The 17873-nt window shown below is 32.1% G+C and overlaps 6 protein-coding genes across 6 annotated transcripts; 3 read left to right on the forward strand and 3 right to left on the reverse strand.

Moving 5' to 3' along the window:
• Positions 1–2294: 2294 nt before the first annotated feature.
• Positions 2295–2546, forward strand: HELRODRAFT_85494 (hypothetical protein; the record flags this gene model as incomplete). The annotated part of the gene is made up of 1 exon (XM_009026214.1): positions 2295–2546. The coding sequence occupies one exon, from the start codon at positions 2295–2297 to the stop codon at positions 2544–2546; it is 252 nt and encodes an 83-aa protein (XP_009024462.1).
• Positions 2547–4622: 2076 nt separating this feature from the next.
• HELRODRAFT_178086 (hypothetical protein) lies at positions 4623–6198 on the forward strand (the record flags this gene model as incomplete). Its single annotated transcript, XM_009026232.1, has 3 exons — positions 4623–4694; positions 5082–5284; positions 6147–6198. The coding sequence occupies 3 exons, from the start codon at positions 4623–4625 to the stop codon at positions 6196–6198; spliced, it is 327 nt and encodes a 108-aa protein (XP_009024480.1).
• A 1855-nt stretch (positions 6199–8053) lies between these two features.
• HELRODRAFT_178087 (hypothetical protein) lies at positions 8054–8464 on the reverse strand (the record flags this gene model as incomplete). The annotated part of the gene is made up of 1 exon (XM_009026233.1): positions 8054–8464. The coding sequence occupies one exon, from the start codon at positions 8462–8464 to the stop codon at positions 8054–8056; it is 411 nt and encodes a 136-aa protein (XP_009024481.1).
• A 4877-nt stretch (positions 8465–13341) lies between these two features.
• On the reverse strand, positions 13342–14409 carry HELRODRAFT_178088 (hypothetical protein; the record flags this gene model as incomplete). Its single annotated transcript, XM_009026234.1, has 4 exons — positions 13342–13747; positions 13908–14046; positions 14119–14168; positions 14285–14409. 4 exons carry the CDS (start codon positions 14407–14409, stop codon positions 13342–13344), a joined length of 720 nt encoding a protein of 239 aa, XP_009024482.1.
• A 621-nt stretch (positions 14410–15030) lies between these two features.
• Positions 15031–15384, reverse strand: HELRODRAFT_178089 (hypothetical protein; the record flags this gene model as incomplete). Its single annotated transcript, XM_009026235.1, has 1 exon — positions 15031–15384. One exon carries the CDS (start codon positions 15382–15384, stop codon positions 15031–15033), a length of 354 nt encoding a protein of 117 aa, XP_009024483.1.
• A 183-nt stretch (positions 15385–15567) lies between these two features.
• HELRODRAFT_178090 (hypothetical protein) lies at positions 15568–17317 on the forward strand (the record flags this gene model as incomplete). The annotated part of the gene is made up of 2 exons (XM_009026236.1): positions 15568–15996; positions 16334–17317. 2 exons carry the CDS (start codon positions 15568–15570, stop codon positions 17315–17317), a joined length of 1413 nt encoding a protein of 470 aa, XP_009024484.1.
• Positions 17318–17873: the final 556 nt, after the last annotated feature.

Here is a 17873-nt window from a genome sequence, read left to right on the forward strand (position 1 = left end):
AATTAATTAATTGATATAATAAAAACTACTTCTTTCATAGTACAAAAATGAAAAGACATCAAAGTGGAGCGGAAAAAAGGAAAAAAACCTTAAAAATCCAGGAATTTGTTGAAAGTCAGAAAAATGCATTTCATAAATATTTGTTAGTAAATAGCGATATCGAGTTACCTGTGCCATCAACATCTTCTTTTGAACCTTGTCACAGACCAATAAGTGTTGAAAAAAGGGAAGAAGAAGGAGAAAGTGAACATCAGGTTGATGAAAAAAATAGTGAGATAACAGAAGACAGAGAAAATCCAGATAAATTGTATAATAAGAAAAATGAAGAAATTAATGATATAGCCTTATGGCCAGCCAGTTTGTCTGATTCATTTATTGACTATATTTTAAAAGATAAACCAGAAAATATAGGAAATATAGAAAACTTAAAATCGGTGTTTAAAGAAAAAGATGATGTTTACTACAGCAGAGGGCTCTCTAATGATCATTTTTATAGAAAAAAATCAAACGGAGTTTTGGAAAAAAGAACATGGCTGGTATTTTCCGAAAGTAGCAAGTGCGTTTATTGTTACCCTTGCAAACTTTTCTCCAAGAAAAAGTCCAAATTAATAACTGGCTTTGAAAATTGGAGATCAATAATCAGACCATGAAATTTCAAAAGAACACATGTCATCTATGTGCACTCTGTTCAAAAGATCAACTGCTTTGAGCAGAATTGATGCTCAACTTTTGCAGGAAAGAGAAAAAGAAGAGTATTATTGGAGAGAAGTTTTAAAAAGGATTGTTTCAACAATACAGTTATTAAGCCGCTTAGGATTAGGATTTCGCGGACTTGATGAAAATAAAAATTTCAATAGAAAAGGAAATTATTTGACCTCTTTGGAATATTCAAGTGAATATGATGAATTTTTAAAATTACATTTACAAAAATATGCAAACCAAGGACGGGGTCATGCAAGTTATTTATCTTATATTTGTGACGAATTTATAGGCCTCATTGGCAATCAAGTAAGGGCTGAAATAATTGAAGAAATTAAATCGGCAACTTATTACAGTATAATTATTGACTCCACTCCTGATATTGCTCATGTTGACCAACTTACTTTTGTGATAAGATATGTTTCATTTTCTGGTAAGATAAATGAACGATTTTTAGGGTTCGTTCCTATAGATGAGCACAGCTCTTCATACTTGGAAAAAGAAGTTTTAGAAACTTTAATGAAATTTGGCCTAGATATTAAAAACTGTCGAGGTCAATCTTTTGACAAAGCTTCGAACATGTCAGGAAAGTACTCAGGTTTACAAGCACGTATTAAAGAACATAGTCCGAGTGCGGTTTTTATTCCTTGTGCTAGCCATTCATTGAATTTAGTTGGAAATTTTGCTGCTGAGAGCTGTAACACCGCGGTTCAATATTTCATGTTTGTGCAAAAGCTATTTACATTTTTTTCATCATCAACTCATCGCTGGAAAATGCTGAACAGCAAAATAGATGTTGATTAGTCTCTCTCGTTAAAAAGGGTATCAGATACAAGATGGTCAGCAAGAGCTGATGCTGTTTTAGCTTTAAAACTGAAATATACAATAATACAAGAAACGTTAACTGACCTATGCAATAGACAGGATGAAAAACCTATCACTATAGTTGAAGCAACATCACTACTTAAAAAAATGAATAAATACGAAACCGCTCTTATGACTGTTATTTGGAATTGTATCCTGCAAAGAATAAATTCTACCAGTAAGTCACTGCAATCAACAGGATGTGAATTATTTAAAGGATCAATGCTACTTAAATCATTAGACAGTTTTATTGAAAATTTCAGAAATGATTATGAAAAAGTTATGACAGAAGCAACCGATTTATCAGGATTACAATCTTTTAGTGAGGAAGATGAAGTAATTTTTAACAGAAGAAAAAGAAATGCGTTTTTTGATGAAAATAAAGAAGAGTATAAATTTACAACTAGAGATAATTTTAAAATCAATACATTTTATGTCATATGCGATAGTATTAAAACACAATTTCTACAAAGAGTTCAAAAATATAAGGTTGTTTTGGAACATTTTTGTATATTTCTTGATTGGAATTTGTCAGAAGAAAAAAAACAAAATTCATTGAAAGATTTGAAAAATATTTACAGAAATGACATTGATGTTTGTAATTTGGAAGATGAACTAAACCATTTTTTATTTTTTTGAAGGAAAATGAGGACGCCATTAAAAATAAGTCAGATAATTCAAGTAATAACAAAGATTTATCATTTGAAAGAATCTATAAAGCCACTAAAGAAATGTCATGCACACTTCTCAATATTGAAATATTATTGAAAATTTTTTTAACTATTCCTTTATCTAATGCATCTGGTGAAAGATCTTTTTCTGTTTTGAAAAGAAATAAAAATTATTTGAGGAGTAAAATGGGGGAACAAAAATTAAATAATTTAACTGTTCTGTATATAGAACAAGAAATAATGAATAGTGTCGACACTGCCAAAATTATTGATGAATTTGCAAGAAGTAAAGCTAGGGAGAAATTTATTTGAAAAAAATGTTGTTTGTCGATTATTATTTTCCAATGATTTCTTTTAATCATTATTGTCAAACATATTTTTTTGACTATTTGGAAATTTTGTATTTTTTTTTATATATTTGTATTTGACCAAATTTTAATCTATGAAGCACATCACAAATAGCATGAAGTCTGAAATGGCGCTCGAAAAAAATATTTGCAATGATTGTATCTCAGGAAGGGTGTTCACCATAGGAAAAAGACAAACCCGAAACACTAAGCACTGGAAGAGCCTTAAATGAACGCAGACACGTTTCATAATATATGTATATATATATATATATATATATGTGTGTGTGTGTGTGTGTGTGTGTGTGTGTGTGTGTGTGTGTGTGTGTGTGTGTGTGTGTGTGTTGTGTTTGTAAATAAAAATAACTTGAACATTTAATTAGAATAATTCAGTGTTTAATATTTTAAAAATTTCGCACTTAATATATTAATGTTTGTAACAACTCTGTCGACAAAATATATTCAAATTCGTTAAAAGTTGTTTTTAGTTTAAAGATGTATATCACCTACATAGTTATAAGTTGGAAATAATTGAAGGTTAAAAGCCTCTCTACGACACACTAAGTTTGAGGGCCCCAAATTTTTTTCTGCTTAGGGCCCCCGCTTGACTTAATCCGCCACTGGTTAAAACAAGGGTGGGCAAACTACAGCCAAGCCATTTTTATGCGGCTCACGAATCTTTGTACACATTCTGAAAAAGAAAAGAAAAATGAAATGACCAATAAAAATGTCGTCAGCTACAAATGAACATCTTAACGAATTTTCTCCACAACCGGTCAATGGTCGAAAAAAGTAATTATGCAACCATCCAAGGGTAAAATAGTTTTCAAGGCGGTCCTCACAGCAAAAAGTTTGCCCACCCCTGAACTAGAGTATGGAGCACCAGTATGGTCTCCTGTGACAATAAAAGATGTGGAGTCGATTGAGAAGGTGCAGACAGGAGCTAGTTACTCAGACAGTAGTAGAATACACTCATATGAATTATAAAGAAACACTGAAATTTCTGCATCTACCTACCTTGCGGTACAGAAGGATTAGAGGAGATCTGATCGTGTTGTATCAAATGATGAAGTCCAACGGCAATAGATATCTTCCCAAACTAGTAGAAGTCGACAGAGGCACAAGAAGTAACACAATGAAGTTGACGACGTCATCTTTCTGAATTAATTTGAAAAAGCATATTTTGCATTATCAGAATCATTAATATTTGGAATGGTCTGAATGACAATTTTTAATGAGTTTTGAGTTTGAGTATAATTGGAAAAAAGATCTGACGCAATGTGTGAATTTTATGGCTGAAATGATGATTTGATGATTGTCGAACACGATTTGTGATTCGACATAATGAACGAATACGCAATGAATTGTGAATTTCATGACTGAAATGAAAATTTGATGAATGTCCAATTAAAACATGATATTAGAGCTAATTTAACATAACGCATGAGTATGAAGTAAATTGAATTTTATGGCTTAAAGGAAAAATCGTAACTGTTGATCATTTGAATTAAGTGGGTGGAATAATTTTTGTAGTTAGTTTGGCGAAATGGTTAAATTTTGATAAGATTTTTTACTAGTTATGAATAAATAAGAATTTTATTACTGGTACAGATAGGATAATATTTTAGCCTGGTTTAAATAAATTTATAACTTAGGACTAAATGATTCATAATAGTAAACAATAAGAACTACTATACTACTGTTGCTACTTCCACTACTAATACTACTACTGCTACTAATACTACTACTATTACTTATACTACTAATACTAATTACTTAATTACTTCTACTACTATAAAAAGTACTACCTATTGCTAAAGATTTTACTTTCACTACCACTACTATTTACTACATAGTACTACTACTACCACTTTTACTACAACTATAACTACTAATACTACTAATACTTTTAACATTGTAATTATTACCAAGGCTATTATCGTTCTCCGATGAAATTTATTACTGCAAACAATTTCCCAATGCTGATGAAACCAGACCAAATCACGTGATTCACTGATATGGTTCAATTTTTTTCTTTGAAATGTACCCTAAAGAAAATTTACTATTCCTGGATCCCTTCATTTCTCTGAAAGTCGAAAATTTGGCGGAAACAGTTTAGTTGTGACATCATCATCATCCTGACAAAAAACCATCAATTTTGATTTTAAAAATTTTAATTATTGCACAAAGTTGCAACAAAAATATTGACTATCCAAATTAAGAATTTAAATTAGAAAAAAAACCTCATCACCAACATGAACAACAACGACGGCGATGAGGACGACGATGACGGCTTGGGCTTGGCCGCCGGGACACCGGAAAAGCTCCTCACTGACAGCTTCAAATTTCTCAAAATTTGCAAACAGCCAACCAGATAAAAAAAACTTTTACATTGAATTGCAGACTGTCTTGAAGGAAAAAAAAGATGTGATAGATAAATTAAGTGCCCTTGTTCACAAAGTAGTTATGGATCAAGTGATTAATAGCTTAAAACAAACAGAGATTCTCTCAGCATGGTAGTCTTTACGCTGATTTATCTGTTTTAGATTCAAAAAATTTTGCAGAAATTTTAAAGAAAACGCCCAGTGACGCTCTGCAGTACTTGGGGTTGTCCCAAAAAATTGACGACACAGTAACAAAAGAACAGCTTCAAACTGAAGTATTGTATTTTGCAATAAATAGCAAGCAACTCTCAAAGATAAGGTAAGATAATTTGATCTTTGAAATGCAAGGGGAAAACATTTAATAAGCTGAATCAGTAGAGTTGCTTAAAAATGTGTACACCATCCATCCCATCAGTTGAAAACAACAAGAAGCACAAATATGAATGCAAATCATTTATAAAATGTAATGATTTTTGCTTTCCTAACGTTCTCTTTGCATTGCTTTGCATATTCAAATTTGAATTAGGCTTTCAAATTTGTTTTAACATTATTCTTATCACAAATTCATTATTATATATTATTATAACGTATTATATATATTATACTATTATATTATAGCAATACCAGGATGGATTTTTAGATCTTATAAATACGCAGTGATTGTTGAGAACACTAGTTGATAATTTTGAAATTTTTTGAGTGTTATCATTAATTTCAAACTTATCAGTCACATATTTGTTAATTTTCATCAATTTGGTTTACAGGTTTGTTTTAAATAAAGCTTTTAAAAGTTATTCATAATGTATAAAGCTTAATCAAAATAAATATCTGATATTTCGACATAATATTTTATATTTTAATGTATAAAACTTAATCGAAATAAATATTTTACCAAGTGTATACTTTCTAATGTTATTGAGTGTTATCACTATTCCAATTGATAAAAAATTGGCTTAAACGAAACTGTTTGATAATTTGTTTATGTTTAGAGATACGATGTATAATTTGGTTCATTTATGAACGCCTATAATTTTAGTGATAAATTGGTGAATTTATTCATGAATTCGCCGATACAAACACACATACACATACATACATATAAGAATAGAATACAAACACATCCACATAAACATGCACATACACAGATGAATCCATGCATCCAAACACAAACATACATACAGGATTAAAGAAGACAATGGCTTTCCGCTGTCCGATGATTTTGCTCATGCTTAGTGTTGTAAACCTTTCTCTGATAACAATAAGTTTGTATTTTTGTATCGCCCTGGGCAATATTGGTTGCAAGTTCAAAATTACAAATTCATAGTAAAAAATACGGTCAACAGGGCCAAAACTAGCGTAATCAGGGCCAGAACCAGCTTTATTTGCTAGGGGTGGGGGGCAAAACTCAGTGTCTCCCCTCACCCCGTTATTATTATGCTGCTGCTAAAAACTGTTGTTTAAATGCAGTTTTTAAAATTACATACAACACGTTTCTTATTAAAATGTTTTATTGATGGAAATAGCAATGTATATGTTAGCACATGAAAAAACAACAATAATAGAGTCATACAACATTAAAAAGTGAAAAACTTATCAAAAACGTCAACTTAACAAATAATTGTTTTGTATATTACATTAAAAACAAATTCTTCTAGCTTTTTAATCTGCAAGTGTATTGATTATATTATCAAAATTGACGAGGGATGCTCGTTTTGTTCGATTAAAATTAGGATTACATTGAAAAGCCTCTCCTGCCCCATTGTACTTCTCATGTAGTTTTTGATGATTTTGATTGAGTTTGCTGAAACTTCGTTCTCCAGATGACACTGAAATCATCCGGTCAAAGATTTCTAACATAACCTCTTGCTACACATTTTCAACACTTGCAAGAGCTTTATTGTAACAAAACTCATCAAGCTTTTTTTCATTCTTGGTCTCTCTTCTGAAAATTCAGATGTTAGATTAATCATTTTGCTAACAATTTACTCTAAACAATTCAGATGTTAGATTAATCAATTTGCTAACAATTTACTCTAAACAATGGTCTCAGATGGTGCAAACTCATAACTTCATAAATGTCAAAAGACCTTTGAGGTTTCGGGCAGCCAAATCGATCGTTAAATCTCTTTCTGTAAAAATTCGCTAACCATCCCAATGATTCCAAATTTACCAATATTACTATTTCAAAACAAATACCCTATTTTATAAGATTACAAATAAGATGATTCCGTTTTTAATATTGGCCTTTATATTTTAATGTTTATATAAAAAGAACATATAAATAGTATACAAAAATCAAATTTACTATGATCCAAACTTTGACAAATGCGAATAACTTTTTTAAATTTTTTATAACTTTTCAAAATTTGCCGCCCCTTAAATTTGCCGCCCCCTAGTTCCGGGCCTGAGTTTAAATGATCAATTAATTTATTTTTAAATTTTCATGAATAAACATGTCGAGAAAAAACGACTCAAATTTTTAAAATTTATTTGTAATCCACAATCCTTTTATTGACCAAAACTGGAAATGATTAGACCTGGAAGACTGACTGGAGGATAAAAACTTTGTAGCGGTCGTAGGTCAAATCATGATCATGAATTATTAGAACGAACATTAGAAAGAAAATAAAATCTTATAAACTAAATTAATAAAACTGAGGAAAAAAACTGATTTCCTATTTAATAAAGCATAGAAACATGACATCATAAAAATCTATGACTTGTATATAAAAAAATTTCAGACGCTGAAAAGTTGCCAAATTGCGACGTTTTACTCCGTCCCGTTAAATACAGTCCCAAGAAACTCATAGAACGGGATCAACGCGGTCCGTGCATTTGTATGGTTAGGGAGAATGACAAATTTTTTTTTCTTGATAAATTTTATTAAAATTTCTCCTTTGAAAAAAATAAATTTAGGTCGGATGTATATATATAATATATGGTAGTGTGCTGATGTATGTATGAATTTTAATTTCGATATATTTTAATGAAATGTCAGTTTTAATTAAATTTCATTTGTGGCGTACTGATTAAAAAATTGAGTTAAAGTTCTTCCAGTTTATTTCGTTTTTCCATCAGTTATCTATTTCTAAACTATTCTTTGCTCTTTCACAGGTATAACTTTCCTCACTGATTCTATGAAGGCATCTCTATATATTTCACATTTAGATTTGTTTACGTCTTCGGTCAATAACTGAAAACGATTCCGTACTTCAACGTTATACTTGACCTTGATCTCATCATTTTGTGACAGACTGACAAAATTCCAAATTTTTCGGGCCACTTCACTCTTGATTTTCTTTAACTTTATTTTGATTTTATAAACAACTGGGTTATGATCACTGCCAAAATCAGCTCCAGAGTAACTTTTGCATTGTAAAACAGCATTTCGAAATCGTCTATTTATTTTAATGCAATCAGACATATTACTCACCTTGTCTCCGTGACTCTTCCAAGTATATTTTTTCCTTGGGTGATTGTCAAACCAGAATTTGATCATTTGTGACACACCATTCAATCAACTTTTCTCCTTTTTTCATTTCTTTCACTTATCCCATGAGGATCAACCACATCATGGAAATTAAAGTAGAATAATTTTTGACGCTAACTGACCAGCGTTTGAGTTAAAATGAAATTAAAAAATGGCGTATTGGTTTGGTAACATAATATAAGTCGACAAAAATCATTTAATAGAAAAATTTAAATTATTTCTAGTAAATACCAAAAATATATTAAAAATATTAGAATATATAAAATAGTAGAACTAAAAACTATTACATATAATTAGAAAAAAGATTATTTAACAATAATGTATTTTTATTTTAATTGAATATGTTCAAATGTGTGTACACTTATACTAAAGGGTGTTCCTTGCAATCTATGCAAATATCTTGGACATGCACAGGTTATGTGCTTGGGTTAGAAAATTAATTTAAATTGTTTTTTAATTTGTGGGAAAATTTTTGCCGTAATAAAAATATATATTGATGAGAGAAAGTTATCTTATTAACAATTAATTAATGATAAATAAATTAATTGAATGATCTATTTATATTAAAAATTTATGTAAATGTTATTCGTGTAGTTATTCGTGTATTATAGTATTAAGTTTGATTGCATTTCAGAAAAGAGAAAAAACAAAGTCAAAGCCAAAGGTTTGAAAAAAATTTTTTTCATAATAATGTTTTTTTCTAAGTAAAGACGTTTTTTTAGGCCTAAGTTTAGAAACTGTGATAACTTGATTTGTTTAAGTGAAGTTGTCAAATTTCACTTTTTCATTTCAAAGTTTTCTAAGATTCACATAAAAAAGAACTAAAATGACAAAAAAAATTTAATTGGAAAAGATCCAAATTGCCATATCCGTTTATGTTAATAACAATATTTTTATAATAAAATAAAATGAAACGAAAATTAATCTCAGCGAATTTTCTCCGAATTATAGCAAAATGTTCTCCTTATAGCCTGCAATAAAAAAAACAAGGCTGACAACACAGTCACTGACTACTCTGCTACGCACCATACTACTGCTACTACTACTACTGCTGCTGCTGCTGCTGCTACTACTATTACTAATATTTTTATTACTACTACTGCTACTACTAATACTGCTATTATTGTTATTATTGTTATTATTATTAACTACTACTACTTCTACTGCCACTACTGCTACTACAACTATTACTACTGTTTCTACTACTACTACTACTACTACTACTACTACTGCTACTGCTACAACTACTAGTACTGCGTCTGCTAATACTACTATTATTATTATTACTACTACTATTACTACTTGTACTACTACTGCTGCTGCTGTTGCTGCTGCTGCTGCTGCTGCTGTTACTACAATGTGATATAATGTTTTATATTTTTCCAAGATTTTCCTAGTTGTGACGCCCATGGCCCATTCGAACTTTACAAAAAGCAATCTATGAAACATGTAGTCGACGGTCCGTGCATGTGCAAAGTGGGAAGTTTTATTTTTCAAATTCTTTTGTCGGTATTTCTCATGAATTATCAATCTATCAATTTATCAATTGGTTTATAAAGCGTTATTTGCGCGATGTTCAACAGCGCTCCTAATGAATTTTGCAAACATGTAAGTATTGAGATCCGTTCTGAATTTCGTAAGTGATGGAGAAGTAGTCAGAGAAGGAGGTAAAGAGTTCCAGAGAAAAGGGCCAAAAAAAGCAAATGTAGATTTAGCAAAAGAGTGTTCAACACGTTAAGAAGAAGTGAGAACAAGAAGAGGATCGTAAACTGGGGCGTTTAGGTTCAATTAATATATCTTATAAGTACTTAGGATATAATTTATATTGAGACTTATACATAAATGTGCAAATTTTAAAATTATTCTATATTCAGTAGGTAGCCAGTGCAAAAAACAAGATATGGAGATATATGAGAAATGAAAGGGGCACGAGCAACTAAACGAGTAGCAGAGTTAAAAGCTTTACTTTTAAAGGCCATAGTAGAGCGAGTTACAATAATCAATCCTTAATAAAACTAACGAAATAACAAGAAGGAGAAGAGTAGGATCATCAAAAAAAAGCAAAAGTTTTTTTTATTCTAGGTAGATGAAAGTAAGAACTTCTAGCAACACTATTAATCTGAGAAGAAAGGGACATACTAGATTCGTAATAAATATTGATTAGATTTTCAATTATGTCAATAAATAAACACATGAATAAATAATAATAATAACAATAATAATGTTGTTTTAAGAAGCTCAATTACAAGAAACTGGGATGCACTAAACCAAAAATCAAACCGTGTATCTAAATACACAACTCACACTTTTGCATGCGACAGGCGATGATCTCTTGGCATTCGAACCAGGAGAGTTCATGAACAGTGCTAGGCAACTTGACCATTACACTGTTACTAACTTAAATGAATTATGAAATAATTTCTAAAATATCCATCAATCTAACCTTATATGATATATAAAATATTAAAAAAATTGATTTGAAAAAATTAAATTTTTTTTTTTGAAGGGGATTTTGTGTAAGGAGTGCAAATATAGAGGTCAAACACAAATAGAATGTATTAAGTAAGAGTTATTAATATAATAAATACATTTTCATTAAATTAAAATTAATTTATTATAAATTAAAATAAAATTATTTATTACTAAGACTACAATCAATTATTGAAGACCCACTCATTTTTGTTGGGTTAAAATTAAATTCAATAAATTTTTTTTTCCTTATAAGGCAACAATTTTTTTGCCAAATTAAAATAAAAAAACAAGTTTTAATATAAAAATAATAAAACAACTGAACAAGCTGAAAAACGTCGTTAACTTTTTTCTCGTAAAGGCCGTTCAAGTTGAAGAAGACCATTCCACAACCAATTTCTGTCTCCAGTATAAACAATCGTAAATATTAAAGCCCATATACTGCTTATTATCATTTTTATTAAATATTCGTTATGTGGGTATAAATAAATTAGTTGTCATTTGAACATGTCGTGCTTTTGTTCTGCGTCTGTCAAAGTTTGAAATTTACAAAATAAAATCAATATTTCCGGAATCAATGTCCGGAAAGCCAACAGTCAAAACAATTTAATTTTCATAAACAAAAAACGATCACTTGAAATTTGCGTTCTCCTAAAGCATTGTGTATTTCATTAGGTATTGACTGTCCCGAATTTTTTCAAAAAATATTAGTATAAACTTTATAGCTATCAGTGTAGATACTGACAATATTAATGGAAATAATCATAATAACACAAGGTGCACAAAATTAAAAAATGCTCCCATCATAAAATTATACGGAAACGAATGCAAACACACACACCAGTCTGTATATTTGTATGCATGTTTGTATGTATGTCTGTATGTGAGAGCTCCGGTGAGCCAAATCATCAAAAAGTCCAGAAGAGGAATCTTCGTCAACAAATATTTCGGCCCTGAACAACCTCCTAACATTCTCGGGAGACCGGGCCACGTTCGGCCACGCTCGAACGCTTCTCGATGACTGTTGATCTGCTATTTATACCAAAATTCAGCTTTATATTTCCATACAGAATTGTATCACTCTAGCTATGGCTTGCTAATTCAGCAGACACTTCTTTTTATTTTTATTCAGCCACAACCAATACAAAGCTTGCTCTGTGCTACTAAACTTTTTTCAAGCATGCTATACGCTTCCTGCCTGACAGTCCCAACTCTTTGAAAAGTGCATACGTCGACGCTCCCACTTTTCCTCTTGCACCAGACTCAACAGCGCAGAACTTGGTTTTGTATCCTTTCTTGTTTACTTCTTGAATCAACTGTTCATACTTTGCAGTTTTCATGTCGTGGCTACTGAGCGTGTTATCTTCGTACGACATAGTTAGTTTGATAATGATAACTGAACTCGTATTCTCAGATGCCACCACCATGTCTGGTCTTATGCCTGTTTCTTTGATGTTGGTTGGAAAATTCCATCTTTCTTCCAAATCAGCGTACACAACCCAATCGTTGGCGTTTTTTAAAATACCATCTTTCACTCGGTCATGTTTGACGTCTCTGCTTTGTCCTTCTTTTAGGAAATACACCTTCGAGTTTCTCGCAGACTGAGATTTGGAGTCATTGCAAGCGGAACAGACAGTTTCTACTATGCTTTTCAAAACTTTGTTGTGGCGCCACACCGTGGCCTAGAGCATACCGGCATGACAACAGCACGTGCGCGAGTGTCTCGTGACTTCCACAGAGTGTACATTTGTTCTGTTCTGACAAATTCCACCGAACCAAATTTGTTGGCAGCTGGTCGTATATTCCTCTCATTAGAAAAACTAAACGGAGAGGAGCCATATTCTAAATTTCTTCCCAACTAACGTTTCTCTGCAACACTTCTTCCCACGACGACCATCTGCCCTGTTGACTCTGCTGCACTGGTGCCACCACTTTTTCTCTGCCGTACTCATCACGTTTTTCTTCAATAATCATCTGTCTTTTTGTTTTGTTATAGATCTCAGACCACCACATATTTTGAAACCAGCCTACGCCGTGCACTGCTCCAACAATCTTCTTAAGCTTCAAAGATTGTTCTGCCAAGTCTATTTCATTTCTGGCTTTTCATTTCATCACCGTTTTCAGCAGTGGCTTAACTTGGTCTGCCGAGTTGTCAAGCCTTCATTGACATCTTATTTTGGCGCATATGTAAGTGTGTATATGTATGTATATATGTATGTATGTGTACGTAAGTATGCATAAATAGATAATTACAAATATACTAAGGAGGATATGCAATGCTAATTTACTAGCAAGAATCGACAAATTGCTCGCATTATTAATTGAATTCATTTAAAATATCCACATATTAAATTTTAACCTATGTTGTAAGATATTCAATATGTTCGAGTAGTTACGCTCCCTCTGTGGACGCGTTACTATTGCACGTTTTTTTGATTGTACATGGTGCATGTGTTTTTCCTGAATGCCTCCATACACGTTTTGATGCACATGCACTCATTCTCATTTTTGCACATATTGTTGGTCAATGTCTGCCTCCTCATAGATGACTTTAGCAGAGAGTGCGGGTCTTTCTTTATATTTTCTACGTTACAGTTGGCATCTTGGTACGGCAAGATACTCTCCACTATATCGAGGGACATCTGACTTGTATGTTTTCTGGGGTTGGTATTTATGATGATATTCTTGTGGACCAAGTATCCATCTATACTCTTCGTGTCTTTCTCCAAGAAAAAGTTCACTCTCTTCTTCAGCTCTTCCACTCCTTTGAAGCAACCTAATATTATAGTGTTATTCCCTTCTTTAGTCTTGCGCCCTAATGAACTGGTGGTAATTGGTTTTTTCTATACCTGTCAATCTAGTGGTTGGTGGAATGTACCCTGTTGATTGGTCTTCCGCCACCATTTCATCGTCATTTAACTCGTCAATAATGTCGTGGGTCAGATGGAAAAAGTTTTCAATCATGTTTTGCTATGTTGAACACCTTTCCTTTTCCTGATTCCCATCGTTATCCGAGTCCCCTACTGTTGCGCATATGTCCTCCTTGTCACCCGTTGTTATCTCCTGTGTGTAGGGGATGGGTGTCCTCTTCTCCGCCGTATTATTATTCTTTTTGTTGCTCTCTTTGTTTGGTTGTTTGATTTAGAAGTTGATTCCCTTGTTCCTTTAGGTGATATCGTTGTAGGCTCCTTTACCTGGATATCCTCCGTTTGGGTACCCTGGTCCCTTTTCTGTATCCCAGTTTCTGGTGTTTCAGTTGTCCCCACACAATTATCACATGTGTTCCTTTGTTGTTGGGACTGTTATCCTTCTGTTGCTTTGGCCTCCTCTCTTAAACTGGTGAGATTTCTAATACAGAACTCGATTCGTTTTATAGTTTTGGCATCTCTTAGCGCCTTGTTTTTATTGCCAAACAAAAAGACCACTCTTTTCTTGACATCGCAGATGTTCTTAATTCTTAACAGCTCTTCAGCCGTGAATGTCATTCATTCATTCATTCATTCATTCATTCATTCATTCATTCATTCATTTATTTTTCCTTCATTCATTCAATATTTGAATCAATTGACAAAGTTTTAGCAGTTTTAAAGCAGGCACAAAAGCGTAAATACCGAACAATCAGATTGTTTTGTATATAAACAAATTGTAACAAACTTCTATCTATATCTTAGAATTATATACATTGAATATATAAAATTTTCTCAACAGACAATTTACATCGCAAACGTTTAGGGATTATTTTGAATTAAAATATTTAATGTAATCAATCAAATTTACGATAATTCTACAAAAAAAAATTGAAGAAAATGTTCAAGGCATTATTTCAATTTTTTAGGTAATTTTTTAACAAGTCAAGCTCCTTTTTTTTAAATAAACAAAGTAATAAATAAATTTTCTTTCATATATACATATGCGCAAAATGAATATTAATGTTTTCAAGCGAGCAAATAGCTCATGAATATTAATTAAAGGAGGAGTCAAATTTAAATGCTATCGTTAAAGTTTACCGCTGTGTAGGTGTGTTAATATTAATTAGCAGTTAATATTTATTAATATTAATTCGTTATATTTTAACTACAGTAAAGCATTTAGATATCAATCTATCGTCATAAAAATTTGTCATTCATTATTTTACGTCTTTCATTCCACATGTTGTTCTGTTCAATTTTTGCATTCTCATTGTAGTTATCAACCTCCTCCCATCTTCTTTTAGGCCCTCTTCTGTCATACCCATCTCGTACCACCTGCCTTTCTCGGTCGCACCTGCCATCGCGGTCTCTTTTAAGTCTGGAATAGTCCTCTCTGTTGTATCCATTGTTTGATCGTTGGTCGAAATAAATTTGACGACGAGGTTGTTCTCTTCTTCTGTTCCAGTTGTTGCTTCTGTGATCATTCTCCTTTGAATGGTCATAAGTCTTAGGAGCTACAACCTGCCGTTTTGAAGTTACAGTGGCGATCATAATAATTTTACATCATCATTTCATAATAATTTTAGATTGATCGCAAATTTTTGATTCAAATTCAAACGAATACACCTTCAAATTTCAAAGTTATCATTTTTTTATAACTTCAAAATAAAAACAAGACTACGATGTGACGTACGTGCTGCACGAACGAAAAAACAAACAAAACAAAACCCAAGCATGGAACTGATTCGGGCAATTATTCTCTTGAGTAAAATTTTTATCGCATCGTCGAAAAGTTGCTCCCCGTGCGAAAATAATTATTGCACAATCGAAGACTGCCACGTCAGTTCAAATTTGCTAACACAAGCAGAAGAGTACCAGATGGTACTCATCAGGAAATTGAATTTTGAGACAGTCCCTCATACATTTTTCGACAATGTGATGATCCTTAGGTTGACTTTTCTCTTTGTGAAAACATCGGCACCAATTCCTGAAAACCTCTTCGCCAACATCAACAGATTGGATGTCCTTGCCATCAAGCATTCAGACGAGCTGTACAATATGATGTGGACCAATGTTAGATTCATGGAGCCTCTCGCTGACAAACTGGTGACTCTAGTTCTAACTGATCATCTGCCGCCTGGTTCCAATGTGAAAATGTTTGAGGTGGGTTTTTATTTATTCGTTCGTTTGATGAAAAGTAAAATAAAATTTGTCCCCTCAATACAATTTCTTTATAGACAAATGAAGGTTTATCGTTTGGATTGATTTGATGATTAGGTATTGTATTGAAATTATTAACTAAAAAGATGTACAAGCGTGACTTGAATGTTGAAATTAATAACATTTTTATTGGTTTTTCAGATTTTTTTCAATATAATTAAAGTGTCTATTCATTATTTAATTGTTACATGTACCATTTAATAGAATTATTTTTTTTAGTTACAACATTCTTCAAAAATTTAAATTGCAAGCACTCATTTTTTTTTAATTTGAACTTCAGAATTTTATAAGGCTGGAGACTGTAATAATAAAGAAGCAGTTGGAGACCATGGCGTTCTTAAAGTACATGAAGGTCGTAAAAAATTTGGAATTCAAATCGTGCAGTCATGCTCTGGGACAAATTCAATTAAGCAATTTACACAATTCCGTTGAAAAAATTAAAATAATCTCCACCACCGGCTTGAACTTATCTTCGACATTTTTTCAGTTGTTCAAAAATTTAAAAGAAATTTCAATAATTAACTGCAATGGAACAATCGGGAACGAGTATAACTTGGATACTCTGATGAAGTTTCAAGTGCAACATTCAAAGGATATTGCCAGGCAATTAGTGGCATTGAAAAACAAATTATTAATCGAGCAATCTGTCAGGGGTGAGGGAGGCATGACAACTTTCAACTTGCAAGTGGAAGAGTCGGACGTCGATCCCGGGCAGGAGCACGAAAATGTATTTTACAACGATGTCGCTTTGGCAGATGGTAGACTCAGCGAGCGATCCCTGCTGGATCCTGGCGAGTCAGACCTCGACCTTGACCTCGAGTACGACACCGATATTTCGTCAAACCTTGAAGAAGAACTTATAACTGGTAAGAAGGTGAGCCCAAAAATTTTATTTTTCACCGTTGAAACAACCAGCTCTAATCAATTGATTGCTAAGTGCGGTTCACTTGGGGATCCTGCAGTAGATGTCGTCCTCATATTTCCTGACGAGAGATCAAAAATTTATCGTCGAACTCATATGAGTTTCATCTATGTGGCCCGTCACGTTGAAAACTTCGTCCACATGAAAAATGTGACAGGGGTTTACCAATGTTTCGCGTTCAATAGCTTCGGCACAACAAATTTTGAAAAGGTTCATTTCGCGGAGGTCATAAAAATTAGATCGAAAGTGACTTCCATCTTACCTCCAACTCTTATCTTAACAGTCTGCTCTGTGCTCGTGTCCGCTAACGCATTTTTTAACAAATTTGTGTCAGATGGATGATTTATTTATTTGAAAAGTTCTATTCATAAAATTAAAAATTTGACTAGCTCGTTATTTAAAGCAATACGATGAAAACATTGAGTATAGTTTTCAATTTGAAAAATTCAATAAGTATAATATTTCAATAATTTCACTCATTAAATTTACAAAGTTTGATTCTACGGATAATGAACAAATTTATAACGTTCATGAAAGTTATTGTATCTAAAGCTAAAAATTTTAATATATTTTAAAATCTTGAACAAGTAACAGTAGAATTGTATGTTCAATGCAGATGTCTCTTCAGCAAAACTTCTTCACTTTGGTTTTTGCGGATCCTAAATATGCTTTCCTGAAACATAAAATGTATCACACATATTTATATATGAATATAAACATTCATTTTTTAGATTTATATATATATATATATATATATATATATATATGTTGGTAATAGACCATAATTTTTACAATATTCTATAAATTCTACCGAATGTTTGGCGTTAATATGTTTGTAGTTCGTTTTTTCGATTTATAAATCGATACACAAACATATAACTACAAACTTATAACGCCA

The sequence above is a fragment of the Helobdella robusta genome (genome assembly GCF_000326865.2).
Source record: "Helobdella robusta unplaced genomic scaffold HELROscaffold_46, whole genome shotgun sequence".
Classification (NCBI taxonomy): domain Eukaryota; kingdom Metazoa; phylum Annelida; class Clitellata; order Rhynchobdellida; family Glossiphoniidae; genus Helobdella; species Helobdella robusta.